At 45.4% G+C, this 23,499-nt stretch overlaps 1 protein-coding gene across 1 annotated transcript in view; it reads right to left on the minus strand.

Annotated features, from left to right (window-relative positions):
- Nucleotides 1-18,421: 18,421 nt before the first annotated feature.
- The window catches only part of LOC109304230 (maestro heat-like repeat-containing protein family member 1), a 95,598-nt gene continuing 90,520 nt past the window's right edge, over nt 18,422-23,499 (minus strand). The window contains exon 39 of the mRNA XM_019526710.1: nt 18,422-20,131. Coding sequence (XP_019382255.1) covers nt 19,875-20,131 — 257 coding nt within the window. The 3' untranslated portion in view covers nt 18,422-19,874. The remainder of the gene's footprint in view (nt 20,132-23,499) is intronic.

Below are 23,499 nucleotides of genomic sequence, written 5' to 3' on the forward strand. Positions count from 1 at the left end.
CCGTGGAGCACAGTGCTGCAGAGCTTGCCGTGCCCCCCCAGCCTCTGGGGGCACATGTCGTTCATGCCAGAGTGCATACTGGTAAGCCACAAAAGTTACCTGGAAACTTGGGTGTCTGGTGCCTTGGTCCCCCTGGTGGCCGATCTCACTCACCGTAAAAGCAGCTGCGCCACTTCCAGGACTCCCATGGGCACTTCTGGGAATGGCATGGCCCTGCTTCCTGGCCAGCAAGTGCAAGGGGGGCACTGGTGCTCCCACCTGCCCCCCTGCCTGCCAGCTAAACAGGGAGCATGGCCGGTCAGGGGGTGCACCAGCGATCTCAGGGGGTGCACATGCACTCACCTGCTCCCCCTATGTGTCACCCCTGCCTGGAAAGGAAAGCAGCTGGAGCTAAGCCTCCCTTCCCCTCTCCTCCCTACACTTCCTCTGCCCCCAAGAAAATTAGGTTCGTAACCAGAGAGGTGCTTTTCTCTAATTACAATTCACAGCCATAAGCGCTATCCTGCAGGTATGCAGGAGATCTTGATTCTAAACCTAGTCTTCAATCAAATCCAGTTCAGAACCCCTTTGTTTTGTAATACACATTTAGTAGGCAACCATCCCTCCTCTGGATCATGGTGTACACATAAGAGATCATCAGGTACCTGATGAATCTGCTTGTACAGAGTCCTGTGACTATTATTCCAAGACCTTTGATGCGTATGCCTAGGCAAGAGTATAGAGGAGTGGAGGCTGTTGAAGATCCCCCCGCTTCAGACCACTGAGGCAGAATCCAAAGGCCAGACCGAGTCCAGGTGTTCAGTACCTCCGTGGCTGTAGCTTCTGCCAGACAGCAACACATAAGAACTGCTGCTGACTGCCTAACACCTAAGCGAGGACAAGTTTCTGCCAGGGTGATGTCCCCTAGCCCTCCTCCAACCAAGGAGTACCCACAAGGCAGTGGGGACTAGGGTTTGGAGGTGCCCTATACTCACTGTACTCTGGAGGTTGCAACATTGTCATATTTATAGGAGCTACTCTGCCACAAGTAACCCCACCTTGTTGCCATCAGACCCTCCAGCTGGATGCAGATTGGAATGCTTATTGGGATGTTAGAAACCCTCTGGATATACTGGATTATAGACTTGAACTCCCAACCCCTGGGAGACTGACCTAACTGTTGCATAAAATTCTTAAATATTCATTGGACAAAGGAAAGAATAAGAACAACTTTACATGATGGGTGCGGGATTAAGCTTACTCAGGTACTGGAAGTAGTATAGCTACATTAGCATGGTGCTTCAGCTCAAGCAATTAGTCCTGCTGAGAAACAGCAGATAGCAGCCTAGGCAGATGAATGCCTTGTCCATACAATATGAATGTAATTATATTGTTTCCAGTCCCAGACAGCATAGCACTGTTTTGTCACATGTAGAAACAGCATAAGTACCTCGGTAGATCTAGCCCTATGTTGACAGAGGCAGTATGGATACAGTTGAGTTATTGTCAGTTCATTACTAATAATAATGAATAACATCAATTTAATATAATTCATTAAGTTCATATTATAACATCAGTTATAAAATGTTAATATGCAGCATGTTAATTATATATGAATTAATGAAATTTTATATGATAATATTGATATATACATTATGTTTCATTATATTAAATTAAATAATTATTAATTATATTAAATAGTGCTGTCAATGTTATTTATTAATTATTAAACTTAGTTATTGATTATAATGATTATTAATAGCAATCGTGATAATGATAGCACAGGATTTAAATAGATCTAATTTCTAACTATTATCCTCCCGTATAGAACTTCTTTAGATTCCCTGGGAAATCCCTTTTCACTGAAAGCCAAACACTGAAGTGCTATTTCAAAGTTTAGTGATATACCTTTGGAGTATTTGATGCACGGCACCTAAATTTGCAAACGTTTTTGTCTCTGAGTTTGTGAGTGTGTTTTATTCTCTTTTTATTTCAGCTGATGGTGCTTCAGGCCATAATATTGCTGAACTTTCTGAATTTCTACAGAAAAGTCTACGAGGGATTATTTCTGTGACTCCAAAGAAGTTAGTACAAAGTGTTTCAGAATGTAAGGATTTATTACAAGGCAAAGATATCTTGAGCCTGATATGATAGTCTAAATGTTTAACAGTAACTGAGCATAGGGGTGCTGAAGTGCTGTGGGGCTTTCTTGAAACACCTCAGAGGATGTACCTCTCAGCTACTGAGTGGGAGAATTTCAGTACGAACAGTTTTACAAGATTCTCTACATCCTATTGAATTATTTTTACTGTATTTTTGGCCATGCCCTTAATTCCTCAGCCAATTACTTTCAGACAACAGGGCAGTAAGGCAGCAGAATGGATTACAGGTAAATCTTCCCTGGAAGCCAGATTCTGAAGGTATGTGGCCCCTTAATTTCCAATGAAGAGAATCCAACTGCCCTAGTTGTAATAGCCTAGACATTAATCCTATAGGGAATGTAAGGAAAGATTTCACATTGATCTTAGTTCTAACTCATGCTTCCTGCTGTCTACCTGCTTCTCTTTTCCTACTACAAACTTCTCAGTGTCCAGACAATGCAGATATCTGCTGTGAGTAGGGTGTCAACTGCCCAAACACATCCTTCAGTCTCATTATTTTTTCCAACTACTTAGTCTAAAAAAAGATGTTGCATGTACTCAGACAACCTTGCCTACCTATCCCCAGTACAGTGCAGGACAGCAAGCACAATGTCATCAAAACTGATGGTCTTTTAAAACAATGAATATGGTTGCCAATTCATATACATGTTGCTGCCCTTACTCATGATGAACAGGACCTTACTCTGAAACTATTCTGGCATTATGAAAACAGAGTTCATTCTGCTGTTTTCAGACACAATGCAAAAAAAAACCGTCTTAGGGCTACTTTTCTGAGAAAGGTCCAATACACTGTAAGAGGGGCAGAATCTGGCCCTGAAATGCACATACCATAGATCAGTGGTTTTCAACTTTTTTAGACTTGAGACACCTCTTCTTAGCCTCAAGGTACCCCTGGGAAAACGAGAGCTCTTCATTTTCACTCTTTTCTTTACTAAAGAAAAATAGCAGAGCAATTCTGTTGCACAGAACTGAAAAACCATAGCAGGTCAAAATGTTTTTGACATTATTAATTCTTATTTTAAATCCATGGCTAGGAACAGACATTTGCAGGGGCTAGGGGAGGTTAGATCAGGTTCAAAATGGCCACCCAATCTAACTTAGCTTACTCCCATTGCAGATCTTACACTTAGACCTGGATAAGAAATCCAATCTAAAAGCACAGCAGTTCCATGCACACAGACTGGTCTAAAAATGGCTGAACCCAGTATAAGATAGATCTGGATCAATGTACACTCAAACTTAATTGATCTAGGTTAGACCGTGGCATGGGACTTCTATACAGTTACATGTGTAACCCCAGGACTAGGAAAGCCCAGTCATCATCCCGAGCCCCAGGGCTGCACTTTTCCTATCCTTGCCTCTGACACCAGACTATTTTTAGCCCCCACCCCTCACTCCAGCCCTCCCTGGTAGACCAGTCAGCCACCACATCCCAACCCTCAGGCCACTCTGGGTGCCACTGGTTTTATTAGCTTTCACCACTGCCAGGAGCTGAGCAAGTAAGTCCCAGTGGGGGAAGGGGCAGGAGGGCTGGGGCTATACATTCACTGGGGGTGGGGCAGAGTTGAAGGGCTAAAAATAGTCCTTCATCTCCCCCAAGCCCCTCCACAGACACTGTGAGCTTCCCATATCCCACGAAATCCTCCTGGATGACAGCAACTCCTATGGATCCCACCTGCCCATCCTACTCCCCCTGTGGATCCCTCCTGGCTCCCTATCCTTCCCATGGACCATTGATCACCCTCCAGTCCCCTGTGGATCACATTTGTCCCTCGCATTGCTCCCATGGATTGCATCTGACCCCTGTATCCCCTGCAGATTGCCTGCTGCGCCATCACTCCTCCAGATCATGCCTGCTCCCACATCCCTCCACAGATTGTACCTATTTCCCACCCCTCAATGGATTGTGCCTGTGCCCCTCATCCCCCCACAGGCCCCTGATCCCCCAAAGCTTGCTTGACTCCATCCTGAGAATCCCCCCATTATCCCCCCCCTTCTGATTTACCTTAGATCGGGTTGCCATTTCTAACATGATCTAACCTCCCCTTAACACCCCCAAATGTACCTAGCCCATGGGTTTGTCTTGTGAACAGGTACAGGTGTTTGCATACCAAACAGCAAAAATACTACACAGGATCATGAAAAGGATCTCAAAGCATCCCAGGGTGCCATGGCACCCTAGTTAGGAATCACTATCATAGACACATGTGATTAACACTATTTTCAGTGGCATTAATGTAAATCTTTAGTAACTCCACTGACTTTATTTAAGCAACTGCAAATTTACACTGGTGTAAGTGAAAAGTGCCGTTCAGACCATTAAGTCTGCAAACAAGCAACAGCTTACAGAATCTATGAGAAATTGACCACTTGGATGCTATGTGTAGTCTACAGGTATTCCTAAAGAATTAATCTGCCTGATGGTTCTTAACGGTTAATTCATATATTGCTAGAATAGCAATATATTTTCCCTCTGAAACCATCAATACATCAAGATAGCTGATTGAAGTGAGTAATAAAATGACAGGATTGTGATATGACAGGCTCATAAAGTACTTTTCATGGATATTCTAAAATCCATAGATCAGCCAGAGATCTCTCAGGTGACATGCAAATGTGATTTATGATGGATGTAAAATGTGCAAGAACTAGTTAATCACTATCCAACTCACTAAGCTGTTTTACTGACCAGCAAAATGAGCCAAATACCATTGCAGTATGCACTGGCCTATGAGACAGTCTCACATTAGATCTTAACATATTGGTGTTTCCAGTACAGCGTAATGAAGAACCATAAAAAACGTGATTTATGTGGGACAGGGAGTTTATGATGTTATGTGTCTAACAAGCATCTGGTTTCCCTGACATGCACAGAAAAGTTAGGAAACTGCCAAAGAAAGCAATTTGCCAAGAAAATTGCCTAGGGCCTCCAAAGTTGCACACTAATAACACCTGTCACAGGTAGATTGAAGAGAAAAAATAGTGACACACATGACATTCTTAAAATCAAGTAAAAGCTACTATATTCTTCAGTACTGACCTAAATATGAAATTTATCACAGACAAGGCCTCTGGGAAAGTTTGTGGAGTTTTTTCACAAATTTTCACTTTTTTTTCAAAATATGAATCAACATATGTTAACTGATTACATACGAACAATGTTTTAGGAAATGACTTACACCATTAATATATATTTTAAAATAAAATATTTTTTATTTTATCCAATTCTGCTTCTTGGAAATTTGTCCAATTTTTTCATTGAAATTTCTGCTTTGAAAATGGCAAGCAATTTGGACTGTTGGGGCATGTCCACACATGCAGGCACATGCACTTGCAGCAACTCCAACAGGAGTAGCATTAATTTGAGCCAGGGATTTGTGCCTTAGTGCACATGCCTGGACATGCACTTTGGTGTGGGGCAAGTTGTGCCACTTGGGGCAAAATAACCTTGCCTAGTTACTCCCGGATCTACAGCCAGGGGAAGCTAGAGGCTGGGGCCAGCGCCTGTGCCACTGTGTATCTGGGGACACTACTCCTTGTGCCAGCTGGACTGCTGAAGCAGCCCTAACCTGGAGTGGCCCCTCCACCCTCTACCCACTGCAGCAGTCTGGCAATGGGGGCTGCTACCTGATTGTGACCTGATGCCACTTACAACAGCATCCGCTCCCTTGGACCTGCGGCCCCAAGGCTGTGCCCCTGCCAGACCTGGATGGGGTGCCTCCATTCTGCCATCTGGACAGCTATTGCCCACAAAAAGTACTCCTTGCAGTGGCCTAATTTGAACTGTCATAGCATGTCCTCTTTGCCCCAAATGGCCAAGTGGTCAGTCACCTCATCTGCCCTCCAGCTGGGTCCCCAGTGCTGGCCCTGGGCAGGCTCCTCTGCATGGGTCACACCACTTGTCTCACCAGTAGAGATCCTGGTGTTCCCTGTTTATGAATTGCAAATTCTCTGATAAGAAACTCAAATTCTTTTACGAAAACACCCAAAATAGTGTTCTTCCACTATTAAAATGAAGCACCACTATAGAGAGAGAGGGCAATGTTTTATTGATATGTTTACAAGTGTAAAGCAATTTGGGGGAGATCTTGTGGGTGGGTGTAGGGTTTGTGGAGGTGAGGTTTGGGAGGAGAAGGGGCTTGTGTGGGGGTTTGTGGCTAGGTATGTGGGTGAGGGGTTTGTGGGTGGCTTGGGGATGTGGATGTTGTGGGTGGATTGTGGGAGGACTGTGGGTTTGGGGGTGCTGTGTAGGGAGGCTGCTTAGGATGGGTGGGTCCCCTGCCCCCCACAGGGTGCAGCCCACCTGAACAGCACGTGGACTGTGCCCCCGGCAGGGCCCACAGATTCCCCCTTACAGGGCCACATCTTCCTCCCACAGGGCACACATTCCCCCCTGCATGGCACCCATGTGCCCCCACAGGACTCACATGCACCCTCCACAGGGTCTCAGCTTCCCCGCAGGGCCCCTCCCCCCCTGCAGGGCCCACAGCTTACTCCCGCAGCAACAGCAGCCATGGGGCACTCAGAGCCCACTGATGCCAGAGCCCCCAGTGGTGCAGCATGGCCCTAATCACCTCAGAGCTGGTCCCACTTGTGCCACCTGTTGCAAGACTGATCTGGCTCAGTGCAGGGCTACACAGGGCCATGCAGCTTTAGGTAGCCCTGGGGCCATTCAGGCTGCCACTTGGAGACCAGCACTGCTTGCAAGGACCACATGTCGTGCCAGGCTAGGTCCTGCCTCCACAGGCCCCATGCACCATCAGGCCGGGCTGGTTCCATTGAGGCAAGACCTGGCCTGGCCTGGCATGCAGTCCCGATGAGTAGCGCTGGCCCCCAGGTAACACCCTGAGCAGCCCCGCTGCTGCCTGAAGCCACGTGGCCAGGCGTGGCACCAGGCTGGTCCCACAACAGGCAGCACAAGTGGTGCTGGCTCTGAGGCAATTGTGGCCATGCCATACCACTAGGGGCTCTGGCCGCTGCTGCTGCTGTGGGGGGGGAGCGGAGGCCCTGCAGGAGGGTTGGGCCTCAAGGGGACCCATGCTGCTCAGTCGGCCCCCTTACCCCCACAAAACCCCTAAACATGCACAGATCCCCCCCCCCCACAGTTCCTATTTACCAGGGGCAGTGCCCAGGTCACAGCCTTGCACTGCTCCTGCTTGCCCTGGCACACAAATACAGCATGCTAGAGCAGCAGGGGGCACCATAGAGATGCTCTGGCTCGATGCCAGAGCATCTCTGGAGGCCCGAGCCCCTGCTTATCTCTGGGTATGGTGGGGAACTGTGCTCTGCACTGCTTTTCTTTGCAGTGTTTTTATTTGATACCTGGAAATCCACGTATCACATTTTGAGCCTGAGCTGCAAATGTGCAGCATGGGGAACATTATTTCATTCTCACTGTGCCGCTTGCGGCATCTCAAACTGATTTGCCCCTGCCTCTGCCCCTGCCAGCAGCACCCAGTGCCCCACTGCTCTAGCCCAGATCCTGCCAGCGATAACCAGTGCCCCCCGCTGCCATGGTGCTGGTCCTGCTGGCCCCAGCAGCCCCCTCCCACCCTGCACAGACCCCAGGAGAGCTGTGCACCCATCAGCGAGGGCCAGGGCACAGGCTGCAGGAGGCTCTGCCCAACCCCCTCCTCCTGCACTCCCTGCTCCAGCCCACTTGCCCTGCTACCCACACACATCGTACCCTCTGCCCACCCCCAGCACACGGGTGAAACAAACAAAAGAAAAGATTGCCCTCACAACCCACACTCCCATCCTTCCCCCTTAACATGCAGTGCCCCTCCACCACCTTCCCCACCCACCAATAATAATAAACTCACTTACGAGAGATAATCTATATACATGAGGCAAACATATTAAAAACTAGTTACAATATTTTCGCTGTTCAAGACCAGAGTGGAGGGGGGTCATGGGGGGCCTACACTTCCAGGCCTAGGGGGAGAGCCACAGGGTAGGTGCCTAGCACCCCAGACCCTGGATGTTCCCTTGCAGGTCCAGGGGCAATGGTGACAACAGCATGTTGGGATCTCATGTGGGTCTGGGTCTTTGGCTGCATGGTGTGGGAGAGAGTGGTGGGGCCAGGTCCAGGTGGGTGGTGGGAGGTCCAGGGTGAAGCCTGAGCCAGGGGTCTGACAGGATGGAAGTGCCTTAGGACCTCCTCCCAGGGCAAGGTGGGGCCCTGCTGTAGGGCAGTGTGTGGGACCCAGGGGCCATGCGTGGCCATGGGCAGGAACAAGACAGTGGGGGATATGTATGTTGGTGCCAAGGCCAGGGGGGTTTCCAAGGCCTGGTGGTCAGTGTTCCTCTGCTGCTGAAGCTGTTCCAGGTGCTCCTGCTCCAGGGCCTTCATGTGGGTCCAGTGTTTCTGCTGCATCTGGTCCCATGCTTCCACCCAGGCAATGTCCTCCACCCACCAGGGCTACTCCTGCGCTTCCTGCACCTCCCATTCCTCTGCTACCACTACCAGCTTCTGAAGCAGCAAGGTCCAGTCCCTGGTGCACCGCTGGTGCAGCCAGTGCATCCCAGACCTCTCCAGCGGTGGGTGACAGTGACCCTGAGGTGGCCTTCCTGCAGAGACTAGTGGGCTGTCTCCTGCATCCAGATGTTGGCCCTGCAGAGGCAAGAGACAGAAGCTTTTTGTGAGAGTTTGAAACATTTCAGAGATAAGATGCTCTGCATCAGGGGCCATGTGCTGTCTGGCCTCAGATCAGGGTTTGGCCGTGCACAGGTTCCCAGGGACCATAGGAAGCCAGCCAGGTAGGCCTGGGCCCTGGCAGCCACTGGATAAGCCCCCTATCCCATCTTGCTCCCCTGGGGCCAGTGAACTGCTGGGTGCTGGCCACAGGCAGCCTGCCTCCCCCAGCCCCTTCCCAGGGTGAGCCTGACCAGGCTGTTGGCAGTATCTGTTACCGTGGCTCCAGACCTCACTCCCTGCCTCTCTCCCTGCAGGTCAACTGCTCTGATGTGCTGCCACCCATCCCATGGCCCCTGGGCTCAGTGCATGCAGGGCTCCCAGACAACTGTGGCTGTGCCTCTGCACTCCACAGGGGACCCCTTTGGAGAGGCACTCCAGAGCCACCCTTCCCCCTCCCACACTGCTGCTGTGCCCCAAGCTTGCCCCTGCTGTGTGTTCCTTGGGTGGTTCATGATGAGCTGTTTGTGCAGATGGAGGGGTGCCTGAGCCAGTATGTCCTGCTGCTGCTGATCCTTCTGGTGCCCTGGGCACACCTGCTCTCCTGGTTTGGCACCTTGAGCTACAGTGATGTGGGGGGCAATCATGGGCTTCCCTGAAACCTCTGCCATCACTGGGAGGGCTGTTTGTCACAGTGCTACACATCCCTGCCCCGTTCACCAAGGAGGACATTGCTGTTGGCATTGACACCTTGCTCAGCATGTGACAGGCCTGTGCCCACCCATCTGCAGGGATATGGGCTGCTGAAAAAAGTTCTGAATGATGTTGCGCCTTTCTGTGTGCTGAGGGGAGTGGGGGGAACCCAGGGCCAGGGGTCTGCAGGTGGGCCAGACAGGGAGTGGGGGCAGGGGCCAGGGCCAGGGGCAGGGGTGGGGACTTACCATGTGTCTGGGGCTGGTGAGGCTGGTGGCTCAGTATGGGTCTCCCCACTGGTGATGGCGCCCAGCTGTGCCTCGTGTCCACAGCCCACAGTTCATGGTGGGTCAGCACCCTGCCAGGCCCTCTCCCCGCCTTGGGGAGGAGCTGACACTGCTGGTGGCTGGCAGTGGTGTCACTGGCTGCTTCTTGTGCCAGAGTTTGAGGCTGTGCTGAGGGTGAGGCAGTTGCTAGATAGGGCTCCCCCAAGCTACCAGTGGATGCAGCAACTGGGGAGGAGGATGGGGCAGGACTCTGAGTGCCCCAGGTCAACTCCTAAGGTGACATGTCACCAGAGGTGTCAGGGTGGGTTGGGGGACTCAGGAAAGCTACCCCTGCTGGTGGCACTTGCAGAGGTGTGGCCTGACTCCTAAGGTGCCAAAATGTTGGTCAGCTGCTGCATAAAAGGCATGATCTTTTGGGCACCACCATGCTGACAATTGAAGTCAGTCACACTGTGCCCACAAGACCTTGAACTTTATGTGGCACTGCCGCACCAACCAAGAATGCACATCAGAGCAGTCAGTCCACTGTGCCCACAAGACCTTGACCTTTATGTTGCACTGCAGCACCAACCAAGAATGCCTGTGCTCCTGCATCCCACCCAACAGGACTTCGTAAATGTGGGCATTCGAGTGCCTGCCCCACTTGAACTGCCTCTAAACCTCAGCATGGGTACCTCATGAGCATCATGAGGTAGCACACCTCCTTCTGGGTCCAGTTGGGGGCCCTGGTGGATGGCACAGGTGTGTGCACATGGGCAGAGCCAGGGCTCAATGGGGAGGAGGACGATGACATGGTGATCCTGCGCTGGCTCTCTAGGTCCCTCCATGGCTGTCCCTGCATAGGCAGCCCTGGACAGCTGTGAGCAGTGCCCAGTGCAGGGGTATGACCAGGGACTGGGAGCCAGATAGCAAAAGCACCTCACCATAGCACCTGCAAGCACAGGGAACAGCTGGGGGCAAGCAACAGCAGGGAGCAGGTGCTGCCTTTGCTGCCAGAGAAAGCCAGCCTGGGGGGATTTTAGGGCTGGGCAAGGGGCACATCAAGCTGCAGCCCTTTGTAACACTCACCTGTGGCCAAGCAGCAGCTGTGGAGGGGGACAGACCAGGCAGAGACAGCCTGTGGCTTGTCCATGGAGGCACACGGGACCTGCTGGGCTCTTGTACAGATAACAGGCTTGTTTAGGGTTCTGGTGTGTGTGCCCCAGGGCACAAAATGGCTGCAGGCTTTTTTAGCCTGTAGCTAGGGGTTGCCAGAGAGCAGCTCAGCCTTGGAGGAGGACAGGCAGTCAGCCAGGAGCCCTGGGGCTGGGCTCAGGCTGGCCCCTGAGTGCTGGACAGAGCTGGCACTAAAGTTAGTGCTGGGTTAGTGCTGCATTTCAGATGTGCTAATGCACTTTAACTGATCGCGCCTAAATTTGATACCTGCTTTTGCAGGTATCAAGCTTAGGTGTGATTAGCCTAAATTCACCATTTTTTGTGTTCATTAAGGATGCACACATGTAGACATATTCCCTTAATGCGCACTGAATTAGGCTAATGAGCATTAACGCATCTTGGGTAGACACACCCATAGTTGACTTCTACAGAGTATATGGATATCTCAAACTGAGTGAGCTGTAGAAACAAAAAGTAAATGAGCAAAATACAGATTGTATGAAAATGAAATAAGTTCTCTTACACATTAGCAAACAAAAAAACAAGTCCTTCACCACAAACAGGTACAATGCATAACATATTGAGTGTGATATCTTTTATTATAAAATAATATTTTTCTTCTAAAACCTTTAAAATTATTATTCACAAACATGTTCTCTCTGTTTAACAGTGTGTGCTGACCTCTATATCTTCACAAAGAGGCTGTGTCCAGATGAGCAGGGGTGTATGCTTGCAGCAGCACAAATTGCCTCAGCACATGCCCTTACATATGTGCTTCGTTACAGAACAAACTGCAAATGGGTAAACTGTGGTTGCCCAGCACCTATCAGCTCTTTAGCCAGGGAGATCTGGAGGCTGGGGCCAGCATCTGTGCTGGCCCCAGCAGTCTTACTTGGTGTCTTGGTGGCATGCTGGAGCAGCAGGGGCTGCATGGAGGCCAGGCCAGCAGCCAGACCACTGTGGTGTCACAAAGAGGTTACAAAATTTCTAAACCTCTTTGTTTAGCAGCCAGAGAATTCAAAATTTCTAAAAGTGTAGTGTTTTATGATCAATTTGCACTCAAACCAAAGTGTTAGAGGTGAAAAATAAAGAAATAAATAAATAATAAAAGCCCCCTGTCTAGTGCAGCCCTTCTTGTTGGTCAGATGAAGCCACATTTAGGATGGGGCATGATCCTCAGATCATCAAAAGCAAATGCATTTTGTCCTAGACCCTTACTCATGCGTCTCAGCTTAGCATGGTCTTCCTGGACAAGTGGGAAAACAGATGACATTTCCTGTGGACATGAGAATGTCTTGCACACCACTTAATTGTGGTTTATGCTTGGAAAGTGTTTACTACATCATGAATGCTACCAGAAAAACGAAATTGCAAGTGGCCTGAGAACTTTCCACAAAGCACACGACTAAATCTAATCAAAACATGTATGAACATTTTATGAATAAGCATCCATATTTGTAAGCCTGTTCTCCACCTCCCAAAACTGTTTTTTTATTATAAGATATCAGAAGCATACCTTTTTGTTTTCTGTTACTCCATATGTTAAAACATCACAGTCCACAATCTCTTACATCAAAATTGCTAGAGGAGAAGGAAAATGCAAAACTCCTCCCCATTACGTTATATGAACTGGTTTACTTCTGAATAGTACTTTTCCATCTGTTAAGAAGCAGATTAAAAAAAAACCACCATACACTTGATTTACATAATGGTAGAGTTCCCTTGTTGAACAGGATATATGAATATAACTTTAATGTCCATATTCTGGAAAGTCAGTGGGAATGCTATTTTTGGACAAGCCACCTTACTTTCTCTTCCAAATCTGGGAAAGGCATCAGGGATGCAATTTCTGGGAAAGCAAACTGAGGTTTGGACTAACATTAGGTAGCTACTGGTTCTTTTGTGTAGCTGCCAAAAGAATTGTTTATAAAACCCAGGTATTTGCGCCATGTGGTAAAGAATATGAATTTCATCACAGACATTATTTCATCACATGAACAGTCTTAACAGAAGCATCGTTATGTCACAGAATACAAGCATTTTGTGTAGAAACTGCATTCTGGCACAGAATTTAGGTTGATATTTTATAGCAACCAGCTTTCTGCCAATATACTGTAAATATAGTATTTTATAACCAAAGTAAAAGTATACCCTCTGTATTAGAGAGCAAATAGTCATACACATAGGTAAATAGTGGGGTTTTACAGAAGAAACTTTGAACCCATTAGCCTTTTATTTATTAAAAACAAGGAACTTGGACTCGTTTAGAACAAGCCAGATGAAGCAAAAAATAAGTATAACTTTACATTTTGCAATAGTGCAATGACTTTTTCATAGGTGTTAAAGATACCTATTTTTTCATCCTCTAAAATGTTTTGGAAGCATTAATTAGTTTTGGTCTCAGTCCTTTCCCCTTGGAACCTCATGAACTGCTCAGTGATGACAAACCTGGAGAAATTAATTAGATCAAGAAGTACTTAACAATTCCCTGGTGGTCCTGCTTCAGGCAAGTCATAGCGGTTTTGCTTCCTGAAACCTCAGTGTACTTTCACCTTCTGTGAAGAAGATGGAGAATTTTCTACTTCTGACAAAAGCCTTCTTTTGAATCCTACGCTGCCTCTTACTGGTAACTCCTAAACAAAGTTGGGAGACATTCTGCTTCTGTTTTTCTGGGCCAGAGCCCTATTTTCATATCTTTCACTTCCCATTAGGAAGGTTCTGAACATATTTATTTTCCTACCCACAAAATATTTTGAGCCAGGGGCTTCTTGTCAGCCTGTCTAGGGAATTTCCTGGTTATTCGTGAAAGTCTTCTCTTGTGTCCGAACTATCTTTACATGTGTTTTATCTGTGACTTTGGAAAGCAGACCTTTATCCTACCATCAGATTCAACTGCATGGATATCCTGGGATCCTTGCCCCTCCTTTCCCACATATTTTTTCTCTTTGAGCATCTTAAGGTTCTTGTCTGTATCAGGTCCAATCATGGCCCTTTTCTCTTACCTAGTCACTTGTGCAACTCTCCAAACCAGAATTATTAGGCCAAATATTTATCATCTGTATTCTCGGTTTATACTTCCTTGGGGACAGCAGCTTATGCCTTGTGTTCAAGTTTTCAGCTTCTTTCTATCTTGTACTGTGGGTAGTGTTCTCTAGCACATGCAAAAATGATTAGTTACACCACAGCTATGTAGTTCCCCTTGGAAATACCCAGGTACTTGGAGTTTTTTTTTCCCATGGGGACTGAGAATTCACAGCCCTCTCCTGTGCTTCAAAGACCATCTATTATTTTCAGTTTTGCCTCTGGGCACCATTTGCCTTTTAGTTCTTAACATGCTTTATAACATATCACATTCAGCATCAGCTGTTCCTCCACATTCCTTCTCATAGGAGTTGGGTTAGTCCTATATCTTTTTTGGATGGAGACGGTGGAGGACTCTGTGGTATCAGCATTATTGGATGGCATTATAAAGAAGGCCTCTCTTTACCTTACCAGATCCCCTGTATTTTGTTCTCTAGTTCCTAATCCTTCCTGAAGTAGTCTGCCCTCTAGCTTAGTTGGAGTTTATTATACGTGACTAGATCTTTTTTGCTTTCTGCATTTGTAGCCTAATGGTGTCAGGAAGTACTGATCCCTGTTATGGGACCAGATGCAAGCTTTTGAGACCCTGGAACAGGCCTGGGTGCTGGGACCAGGAAAGTTCAGTGCAGTCACTTTTATTGACACTCTTACATGTCACACCTTTAAAACTGACATTGTGATGCTGTTGCTCAACCAGAGCTGGCCAAAATATGTAAAGTTCATTTGTGAAAAAATGTAAACGTTACTTCCACTTTATTCATAACAGATTCAGTTCTTCTTTTTTTCAATTTTTGGGGAAATACTTTTAATATTAAAGAAAAAAACTCTATAGAAATCATTGTCAAAGTTGCTACCAACCGGTTTTTGTTATTGAAAATTCATATGGCAACAGTACTGTATTTTCAATTTTGGTGAAAGGTTTGAAAACAGTCGCAAAACCACAGTTTTTTTAAATAGTTTTCTCCAAATGTTTTGTTTTTGGAAAAGAAAAAGGCATTTTTGACAAAAAGATGTTGCAAAGACTTAGCCCAGCTCTACTCTTGACTGTTTTTCCCCAGTAAAATGAATCAGGTCAGCCAAGCTTCCTGCACAGTCTTATGACACCAAGAAGCCAAAGGTTGCCCAGGTCTGCCTACTTGCAGGTCTAGTCCTGTAGAATAAGCACTTCCTCCTGGAAGCTGCTGAGAACACACAAAGCCCACTGCCTGTACTGAGAGCCGAGAGCTCTTATTACCTTGCAGGATCAGATCCCAATGGAGGGAGTCAGATTCAGGTCTGTTTTCTTTAATTGGTTGCTCTTCTGAATCCTACTAGAGGCAAATAAGTGAATTTGGTGAGAATTCTTCCTCCTTTGTTGCATTGCTCACTACATATTCCTCAGTTTAAGGACTCCATTAGACCGCTGGGGACAGAGGAGGCATATGAAGAGAAGAGAAAATTACTTATCCCTGTTTTCCATTCTTCCTGTTCTCCAAACCTGCTTCTCTCCTACTTCCCCTTAGGGATTGTTTCTCAGGTGTTTGTGTTCTTTTACAAGAGATGTACCTCATACAGCTGAATCAATGCAGATATTGAAAGGAAGTTGGATAAAGAGCTGAATGTGCCATCTGGAGAAAATCAGTAGAAAAAGTTCCTACATTTTGAAGGCAAATAAAAGCCAGTGAGGGACAACGTTAGGATTAATTAATGACACAGAGCAGACCCGATTTTTTTTTCCTGCCCAGGCAGGGGGTTGGACTTGAAGATCTACAAGGTCCCTCCCCACCCTACTTCTATGATTCTATGATACGTGCTCAGCTGAGCAGTCAGGAACTGAAGGCCAAATCCAGATCAACCTTATAGGCCCTCTAGGCTGTGGGCATGGTCACGACTGACAGACCACACTGAGAGCTGCAGACTTAGAAAAAGCCTAAGTTATAAAGAATATGTCCTTAAGCTTGATATAATCAATAAGTTTGTGCTAACCCATAAGCAGTAGCTTGGGAATGCAGAATAAAAATCTGTTTATCAAAACCACTAATATTAGGCTAGACCAAGTATGCATAACTGTTCTGGGAAGTGCTTAATAGTTCTTAAAGTAACAACAGATGTTTTGCTATTTGATAAGAGCTGCCTTGCCTATAGTCAGCTAGCATCCCACTGAAATAATACGGTGTTGGTGTTAACTGAATATGGTTGGGCAGAGCCAGGGTAGATTTGAGGGGAGTAGCTGCATTTCCCCTTCAGCAGTATGGCTTCTTCTCAGACATCAGGCAGTGGTGGCTCAGAATAAGTGACTAAATGGTTCAAGGGGCCAGCAAGGAGGAGAGTGATTCTGTAGCCCATTGAGGAGGGCACACCCCTTGCAGAAAAGAGGCCTGGGTTCAGTCTCTCCTCTCAGGAGTGCTTGTGCTTTTTACATTAAATCTTAAAAGCAGAAATAACCCTGGGAATAGGAATCAGAACCTAGGACTCTCCACTTCCAAGGGAGCAGCTACCTCACTGGGCCACAGCATCAGCATTGCTTGTCTCTCTGGCCCCATGACTCTTGCACGAGTGACCCAGTTTGAAGAGCAGTGGTACAAGTCTACCCAGGCTAGCCCACATCCTGGTAATTAGGGCATTCTTCTGGGAAACGGGAGTATCCTCAGACTGAGGAGAACTTAGAAGTCAGGTTTCTCACTTCCTGGGTGAACAATCACTTCCTCCATCTGTATTTTCTAGCAAGCAGCATGAATACCCTCAGTGTCAAACAGTTGCTAGGCATGCTCTGTGGAACTGGGGATTTAAGTAGACTTTAGACACCTCTCACATGGATTTGGATGGCAACAAAGCCTGGAAAGAATTAATTGTTGATCTGTATTGCTTCTGTTCGTGAACAGGAGCTGACGTCTGGAAGCTTAGAGATCTTTTCAGCCACAGTGAGGTGTCTAATGAATTTTGACACCAAGGTCCAGTCACTCCAGCCACAACTTTATGGCTGGGTCCTATTACACCGTTAACTTAACTTATCACACCAGGCTGATTGGGGCTCCCAGCCTCCGAAGCACATGGGACCCCATGACTCCCATATGCTCCTAAGACAGAGTGCAGTCAGCTGATTGCTGCTCCCAGCCTCTGGGATCCATTGGAGTCAAGGGCTCTGATGAACCCCTGAGGCTGGGAGCCATGATCAGCTGCAGATCCCAGCTGCAGAGTGGTATCAGAGCCTTTGGCTCCAGTACACCCCCCTGGCTACAGCAGCTGATCCAGGCTGCCAGTCATGGGGGAGCACCATATGTTCATATGCCTGGGAGCCCCATCAGCTGATCTGGGCTCCCAGCCATGGGGGTACATCATGGATCAGGATCCCAAGCTCCCCTTGGACCAGCAATATGGCATGATGGGATCTGATGCTCAATACCATAATCACACCTCCTGCCATTCACATATGACATGGCAGGAAATACAACTGTAGGGACTGCACATCATATCCCATTGTGCCTTTAACTGCACACCTGCCAAGTCCGACAGGTTCCAGTGAGGCAAGTAGGTTAGTACTGAAAGGCCTGGGTTGTATTCTCATTGACAACCATAATGTCACTGTGTATACAGTCATCTATAACTTACTGCAGGAGTAATGCAAGATGCAGAATGTTATGAGTGAGTACCCTTGGGTTTTCAGGAATGTACCACAGCTGTCAACAACAGGAAAGTTAGTCTGATTTAGGATATCCTGTTACTCTTACTGTCATTCCACCATCTAACTTTATTGACTTGAAGTAGTACCAGGACAGGGCCCTGGGATGGGAATGAAGATTGGAGTCATTAAAAATAATGGCAACAGAGAAACAACTTTTTCCTGAACAGTTTCATTGATAATTTTGGACATTTAAACTCATTCATAGGGGGATAATCATTCTAGAAAAATGGTATGAGAGCATCAGATAAAAATAAACAAGCTGCCTTTAAGGAACTGTAGCAAACAATGCAAGCCAGATGCAGGAAAATTCATTCTCCCCCTGCTACCTATGGGGAAAGGCAAACATAATCAGGGTGGAGGTAGGGGTAGTTCTGAAAGAAGGAAGGTACAACTTGTAGGAATCATCAAAATGAAAGCAATGAGAGTAAAGGTGATGGGAGACAATGCTTGGGTACAGTGACAAGCTATATTCATGCTCACTATTATCTTTGGTACCTCTAAGGTGTAGAGAAAGATCCCAGCCTGCTTTTTCAGTTCTTTTTGTTCTGTTTGTGCTCTGTCTCACTCTAGTCCTCTCTCTCATTATACTGTGTTGTTCTCTGAAAAAACAGTCTCGGGTTGACACTTTCCTTGTCCTTTGCATCTGTTTCTGCATCTCCCTCTTTTATTTGTCAATCTGTCTCCTTCTGCTTTGTCAATCAGATTGGAATGCCCCTCTGCAAAGCAGAGGAAACGATCTCCTGACCTCTTTCTTTTTCAGCTGCTCTGGGTAATTCTGCTTTAGCACTCATTTAAAAGCTGCTGGAAGGCTTGCAGAATCATTGACATGATCAGTGTCTGATTTTCATGTGTGGCTGCAGCAACTGTGAAGCAAGGAAAGTAGCTTTGATTAATGTGAATAGTTGCTGCTATCAATTTGGACAGTGTATGTGATAAGTGGCACCAATGTCCATTTCAGTCACAGATTAGCAACCAACAAAATATAATGCAGTTTTTCCTACATTCTGGCACGTTTACTACTGAGCAAGTCTTGTAATTCACTCCAAAGTCTGAACCTCATATAAGACCAAAACTCAGAACAGGAGCAGAACACATCATAGCATATGCACATTTTCAAAATAATTGAACATTTCCTACATTTCCTGGGTAGAAGGAAGAATACAGAGCAGAATTCCCAGAGTAGAACACCGAAGGTATGACGTGAACCCCTATGTAGAATAGCATTTAGATATAACATGGTGACTTATGATCCTCACTCCCTACAATAGGCAGACTCTGCTGGCACTGAACACTACCTGAGCTTGAGCAAAGGAAGACAGGGTTCATCCAGGAAGTGTACTCACTCATGATTCTGTATGCCCTGTGTATGGGCATGCATACATGTATATGAAAACAATGCAAAACAAAAGACCCGTGGACTGACAGATGCTAAGATTTTAGTGTCATCCATTTTATATCTAGGAGAAGAAGTTGAGAATTATGCTCATAGGGAAATATCCAGTAATAGAAAATAACCTCATATCTACCTAAGGACAAACTTTTGAAAGCAAGAAAATTCATAATTGGGATTCAATTGTTCCATATCTGTGTTCACTTTGGCATCATAAATTATCAATTTAAATCACTGGGTATGCATGAAGAACTAATATTTTGCAGGCAAGCTGTCTGCCTTCTTTGTGGCAATTAAGAAATGTCCTCATTTGTTTTGGCGAAATAGTTCTGTGGGGTCTATTGTGTGCATGAATAGAGTCAATTAGACAAAAACGTGCATATGGAGAGTGGGATCTTGGATACTCTTAAAGACTGAATATGCAAGATACAAATGGCATTTCCAGTCCACAGTTCATCACTTCCAACTATCAGTTATAGGACAGGCAACAGAAGACTTTCCATTTCAGTTCTTCCAACTGCCACAGGCATGATGTTCAAGGCAGTTTTGATACATCCTAAAGGAACTGTAAAAAGCACAAACAGTATTTTTTCTTTATGCGTAACAGTTCACCTTCAAAAATTTGTTTCTGTGCTGTTAGTTGTTTGTACAAGCAGGCTTAAGGCTGAAAGAAGCATTTTCTTCTTCAGCACACAAGCAGCCTATGTACTTGTATCCATCCTGTCCACATGATGTCATATCCCTAAAATCAAGGATTCTATTTTGATCATTAGCAGACAAACCATAATTTGTAACGCCTCTGGTTTTCAGATACCAACTAAACCTCAGAGGTTCAGTTTTTCCTCCTTTCTTCTTGGCCTGTTTTTACAGTTTCTTCGGGGGCAATTTTCCCCCTCACTTGCTTTGGAGCATTCTGAATTTCTTTGCATTTAAAAATCTTCTCCTTTCTCTGGACAGGCTGAAAGCAGATTCTTCTCAATGTGTAGGGAGGCTCTGCTTCAGGTGAACAGGCTGCCTCAATGCTTGTTATGGTTTCTAAGGCTGCAGCACACACAGAGTCTACAGGGTCAAACCTGAGATCACCAAGAGCTGAAAACATAATGGATGCAAGTCAATGTATAGTACTAAAAAGATTATTTTCCTCTGGGCATCATTACCTCATGCCTTTTCCTGGGCACCTCTCATATCCCCAGGAACAGAAGTACAAAAAGTATATTTTCTAATATACTTTACGTGCCAGGACAAAGATTTAGCTTTCTGCCCTACCTGTCACAAAGAATACAGTCACCACAATCAACGTCATAGATGAGGAGCAATTAAGTTCCATTCCACAAGTCCTCAAGTCTCATCTATACATGGATTTTAAATGGTTGTAACTAGGTATATTGGGATGAAATTAAGTGTATAAAGATGTAAGCCAGATATGAAAAATATGGAAATAGTGACATTTTAAAGATTTTAAATAGACTCTGTTGAAGAGAAGGGCTGGAGATACTATTGCTATTACACAACTCACTGAAAGAACAATCCTGCATTCTGATCATGAAATAAAGTCTCTCTTCTCCACTTCTAATTTATTTTATAAACCTCATTTGAACTGACTCTTCAGTTTAAATAGACATAAAGACTGCTCAGTTCTGGGGACTGGAAATGGTCTGTGGAGTCTTTCATCTGTAAATCTCTGGTTCAGATTCAACCTGGACCCAAAATTTCTGAAAGGCTTTTCTATTGGATAACTAGGTGAAATGAGTTAGGCATATAAAACCTGTCATACTGGAAAAAGAGTAATGGGCCATCTAGTTCAGTATCCTGTCTTGGCAGTGGCTGGTACGTGATGCTTCAGAGAAAAGCAAAATAAAAAACTTAGTAGGCCTTTACGTAAGTGTGCAATAGCGTATCCTAAAAGAAATAATATTCTGAGTCTGATTCTAATCATACTTACACTCAACTTTGGCTATACCGTGGCACCCTTGCTTGGCAAAGGGGCACAAAGGTGGCTTAACTGGTTTCCTGAACACTTCCCCAAGTGAAGGACAAATTCCCAGATGACAGAGAATGTGCACTGATATGATGCTATGGCCATATCTCAGCAAAGGGGCACAAGAAAAGGAAATGTTACATGATCAACATCCAATGAGACCACTTCGGGATGGGGGGAATGAGTCCAATTCGGAGTGGCCCTGAAACAGGGAACATCAGAAATGGTCTAACCCACCCTCCAGTCCTGCGCCAATTGCAAATCAACTAGACCAGACGATCTTGCTCATTGACTTTAACAGACTTTCACCTAGCATATGTGAAAACAAAATTAGGTCCCTTTTAGTTATATAAAACGATTCAAAAGAACTTTATGAACTTAACTCAACAGTCAGCTCTTCCAAGATTATTTCATCAACCTGATGTATCAACTATTAACACTACACACAATTTGGGATCTTTACCCTATTGCAACTCCACAGAGGACTCAGATAGACAGAAAGAAGTTGTTCCCATTGAAATTTGGCCAGGACACCGGAGTTAAAATAACCCTGTTATCTGAGCATCCTACTCACTGTTTGACTGGTATGTCTATTGAAGATTTTAGTTTTCACTGATCTGTCCATAATGATATCTATGTTTATTTTCTGAGAGGTTCTGGCCAATTCAGAACCCTTCATTGTGAGCACTTTACTTTCTCTGAATTTCATCCCACATTACACTGTCCAATGTTCTAGTCTTATAAAAAGAAATTCCTGGTAGTACTTCCTGGTCTTCATTAACCCAAAGAACTGGGTCACCAGCAAGCTTCAGCATATCACTATTCACCCTTCTGCTAGGTGGGTAGTAAATAAAATGAAAATAGGTCCCAATATTGAACTTTGTCCGATCCCAGCTTGCTCTTCATATTGCTTCCTCTCCTAAAAATATATGTCAAAACTTTACTTCCCACTCTATCAAAATCTTTAGGGAAGCTTAAACAGGTTTATTTAGTTATTTCCCTTTTATCCACTATTTTATTAACACTTTCAAACAATTCTACCATTTTAGATTTACCCTTACAGGTGTTATATTATATTACCTGTATATCACTCCTCTAAGTACTTTATAGATGTAACAATTTTCTGATAATTTTTTCCTGGCATGGAAATAAGCAGCAACCCTCAATAAATTCACAGAATTTTCCCTTAGCAGCTTTTTAAGAAAAACTGGCAAAAGTTGGCCCTCCTCCACAAGTCTTTCTAATGATATATTACATGCTTTGGTTGAAGTCTTGCATGAAGGTGATCTGTTTTGGTGATTTATTGTAAAAAAATTGGAATTATTTATAATAAAAATATTACAATTTTGATCCAGTATCTTAGTGAGCATATTGCAAATACTAATAAGCAAAAATCTGTACCCTTTCTAGAAAGTCTCCACACACACTCCAAAGAGACCAGGCCATGGAGATCAAACTCTTCCCTCGTCCCTAGGGGCTGTCCATCTCAGGCTGATGAGGTAATAAAAAGTAACGTACTGTTACTATCTATCCTAAGTCTTTTTCAGCAGACTAATAGGAATATTTCAAATATCTGGGGCATCCAAGGGTGATTTCACATGTTTCATCAACACTAAGTTAATCGCAAAGTGTATTAAATGCCTCTTCTGCTCTTACAGAAAAGCTGGCAGAAGGCCAAGGGGTAAGAGAAAAGTCTAAGTAAGACTTTCAATTCAGGGTCCCCTCTAGAAGAGGGAGATTGAGCCTCAGAAAGCAAATAAAAAGCTTTTAAAATTTTTAGATGACAGGGGCCTGTTCACCTTTATGGCATTTCCCTGCTTCTTTATTTCACCTAGCAACATGACCCTTGCTAAAGCCATGAACCAACTGATCTTTCTCCATTCACAAAGGCTTGCTTTGGGGATCAAAGGTGCAAGCACCACATAGGAGTTAATGCTGCTTGGATATTTCATGCAGTATTGCCAGAAGAATTGCTGTTTTTTCTAGCCAGACCTCTTCTCAGACTCAACACACTTCTTTCTGACCCACAAACACAATGCAACACATTTGTAGCACAGTCATGTACACAGAAATAAGCAAGAAAGAGGAGCCTGTAACTGTGTTACTCCTCCATTTCCATAACTACTTCTGCCTTTATTCCTTGGAAATGAAGAGGCATGTTATACCTAGAGTCAGGACATTTGACTGGACATTTCAGTGTTTTACCATTGACTTAAACAGAGCTAAAATTTCCTTTATGATTCTCATGATCTCACCATGTTGCACATATTGCATAATGTTAGATATACATTTAACTACCAGTAGAAGTACATATAGCAACGAGACTTCACAGACATTTTTTTTGGTGTCCATAATCCCTGGTATCAGGACTGCTTTCCAGAATATGCTGAAATGTGCTTTCATGGGAACATAGGACAGTAGGGCTGCAAGGGACCTCACAAGACCATGTAATCCAGCCAAAGACAGGTCCCCCCCCCCC

The sequence above is a fragment of the Gavialis gangeticus genome, unplaced genomic scaffold, assembly GCF_001723915.1.
Source record: "Gavialis gangeticus isolate Ggan-Ray unplaced genomic scaffold, GavGan_comp1, whole genome shotgun sequence".
NCBI lineage: Eukaryota > Metazoa > Chordata > Crocodylia > Gavialidae > Gavialis > Gavialis gangeticus.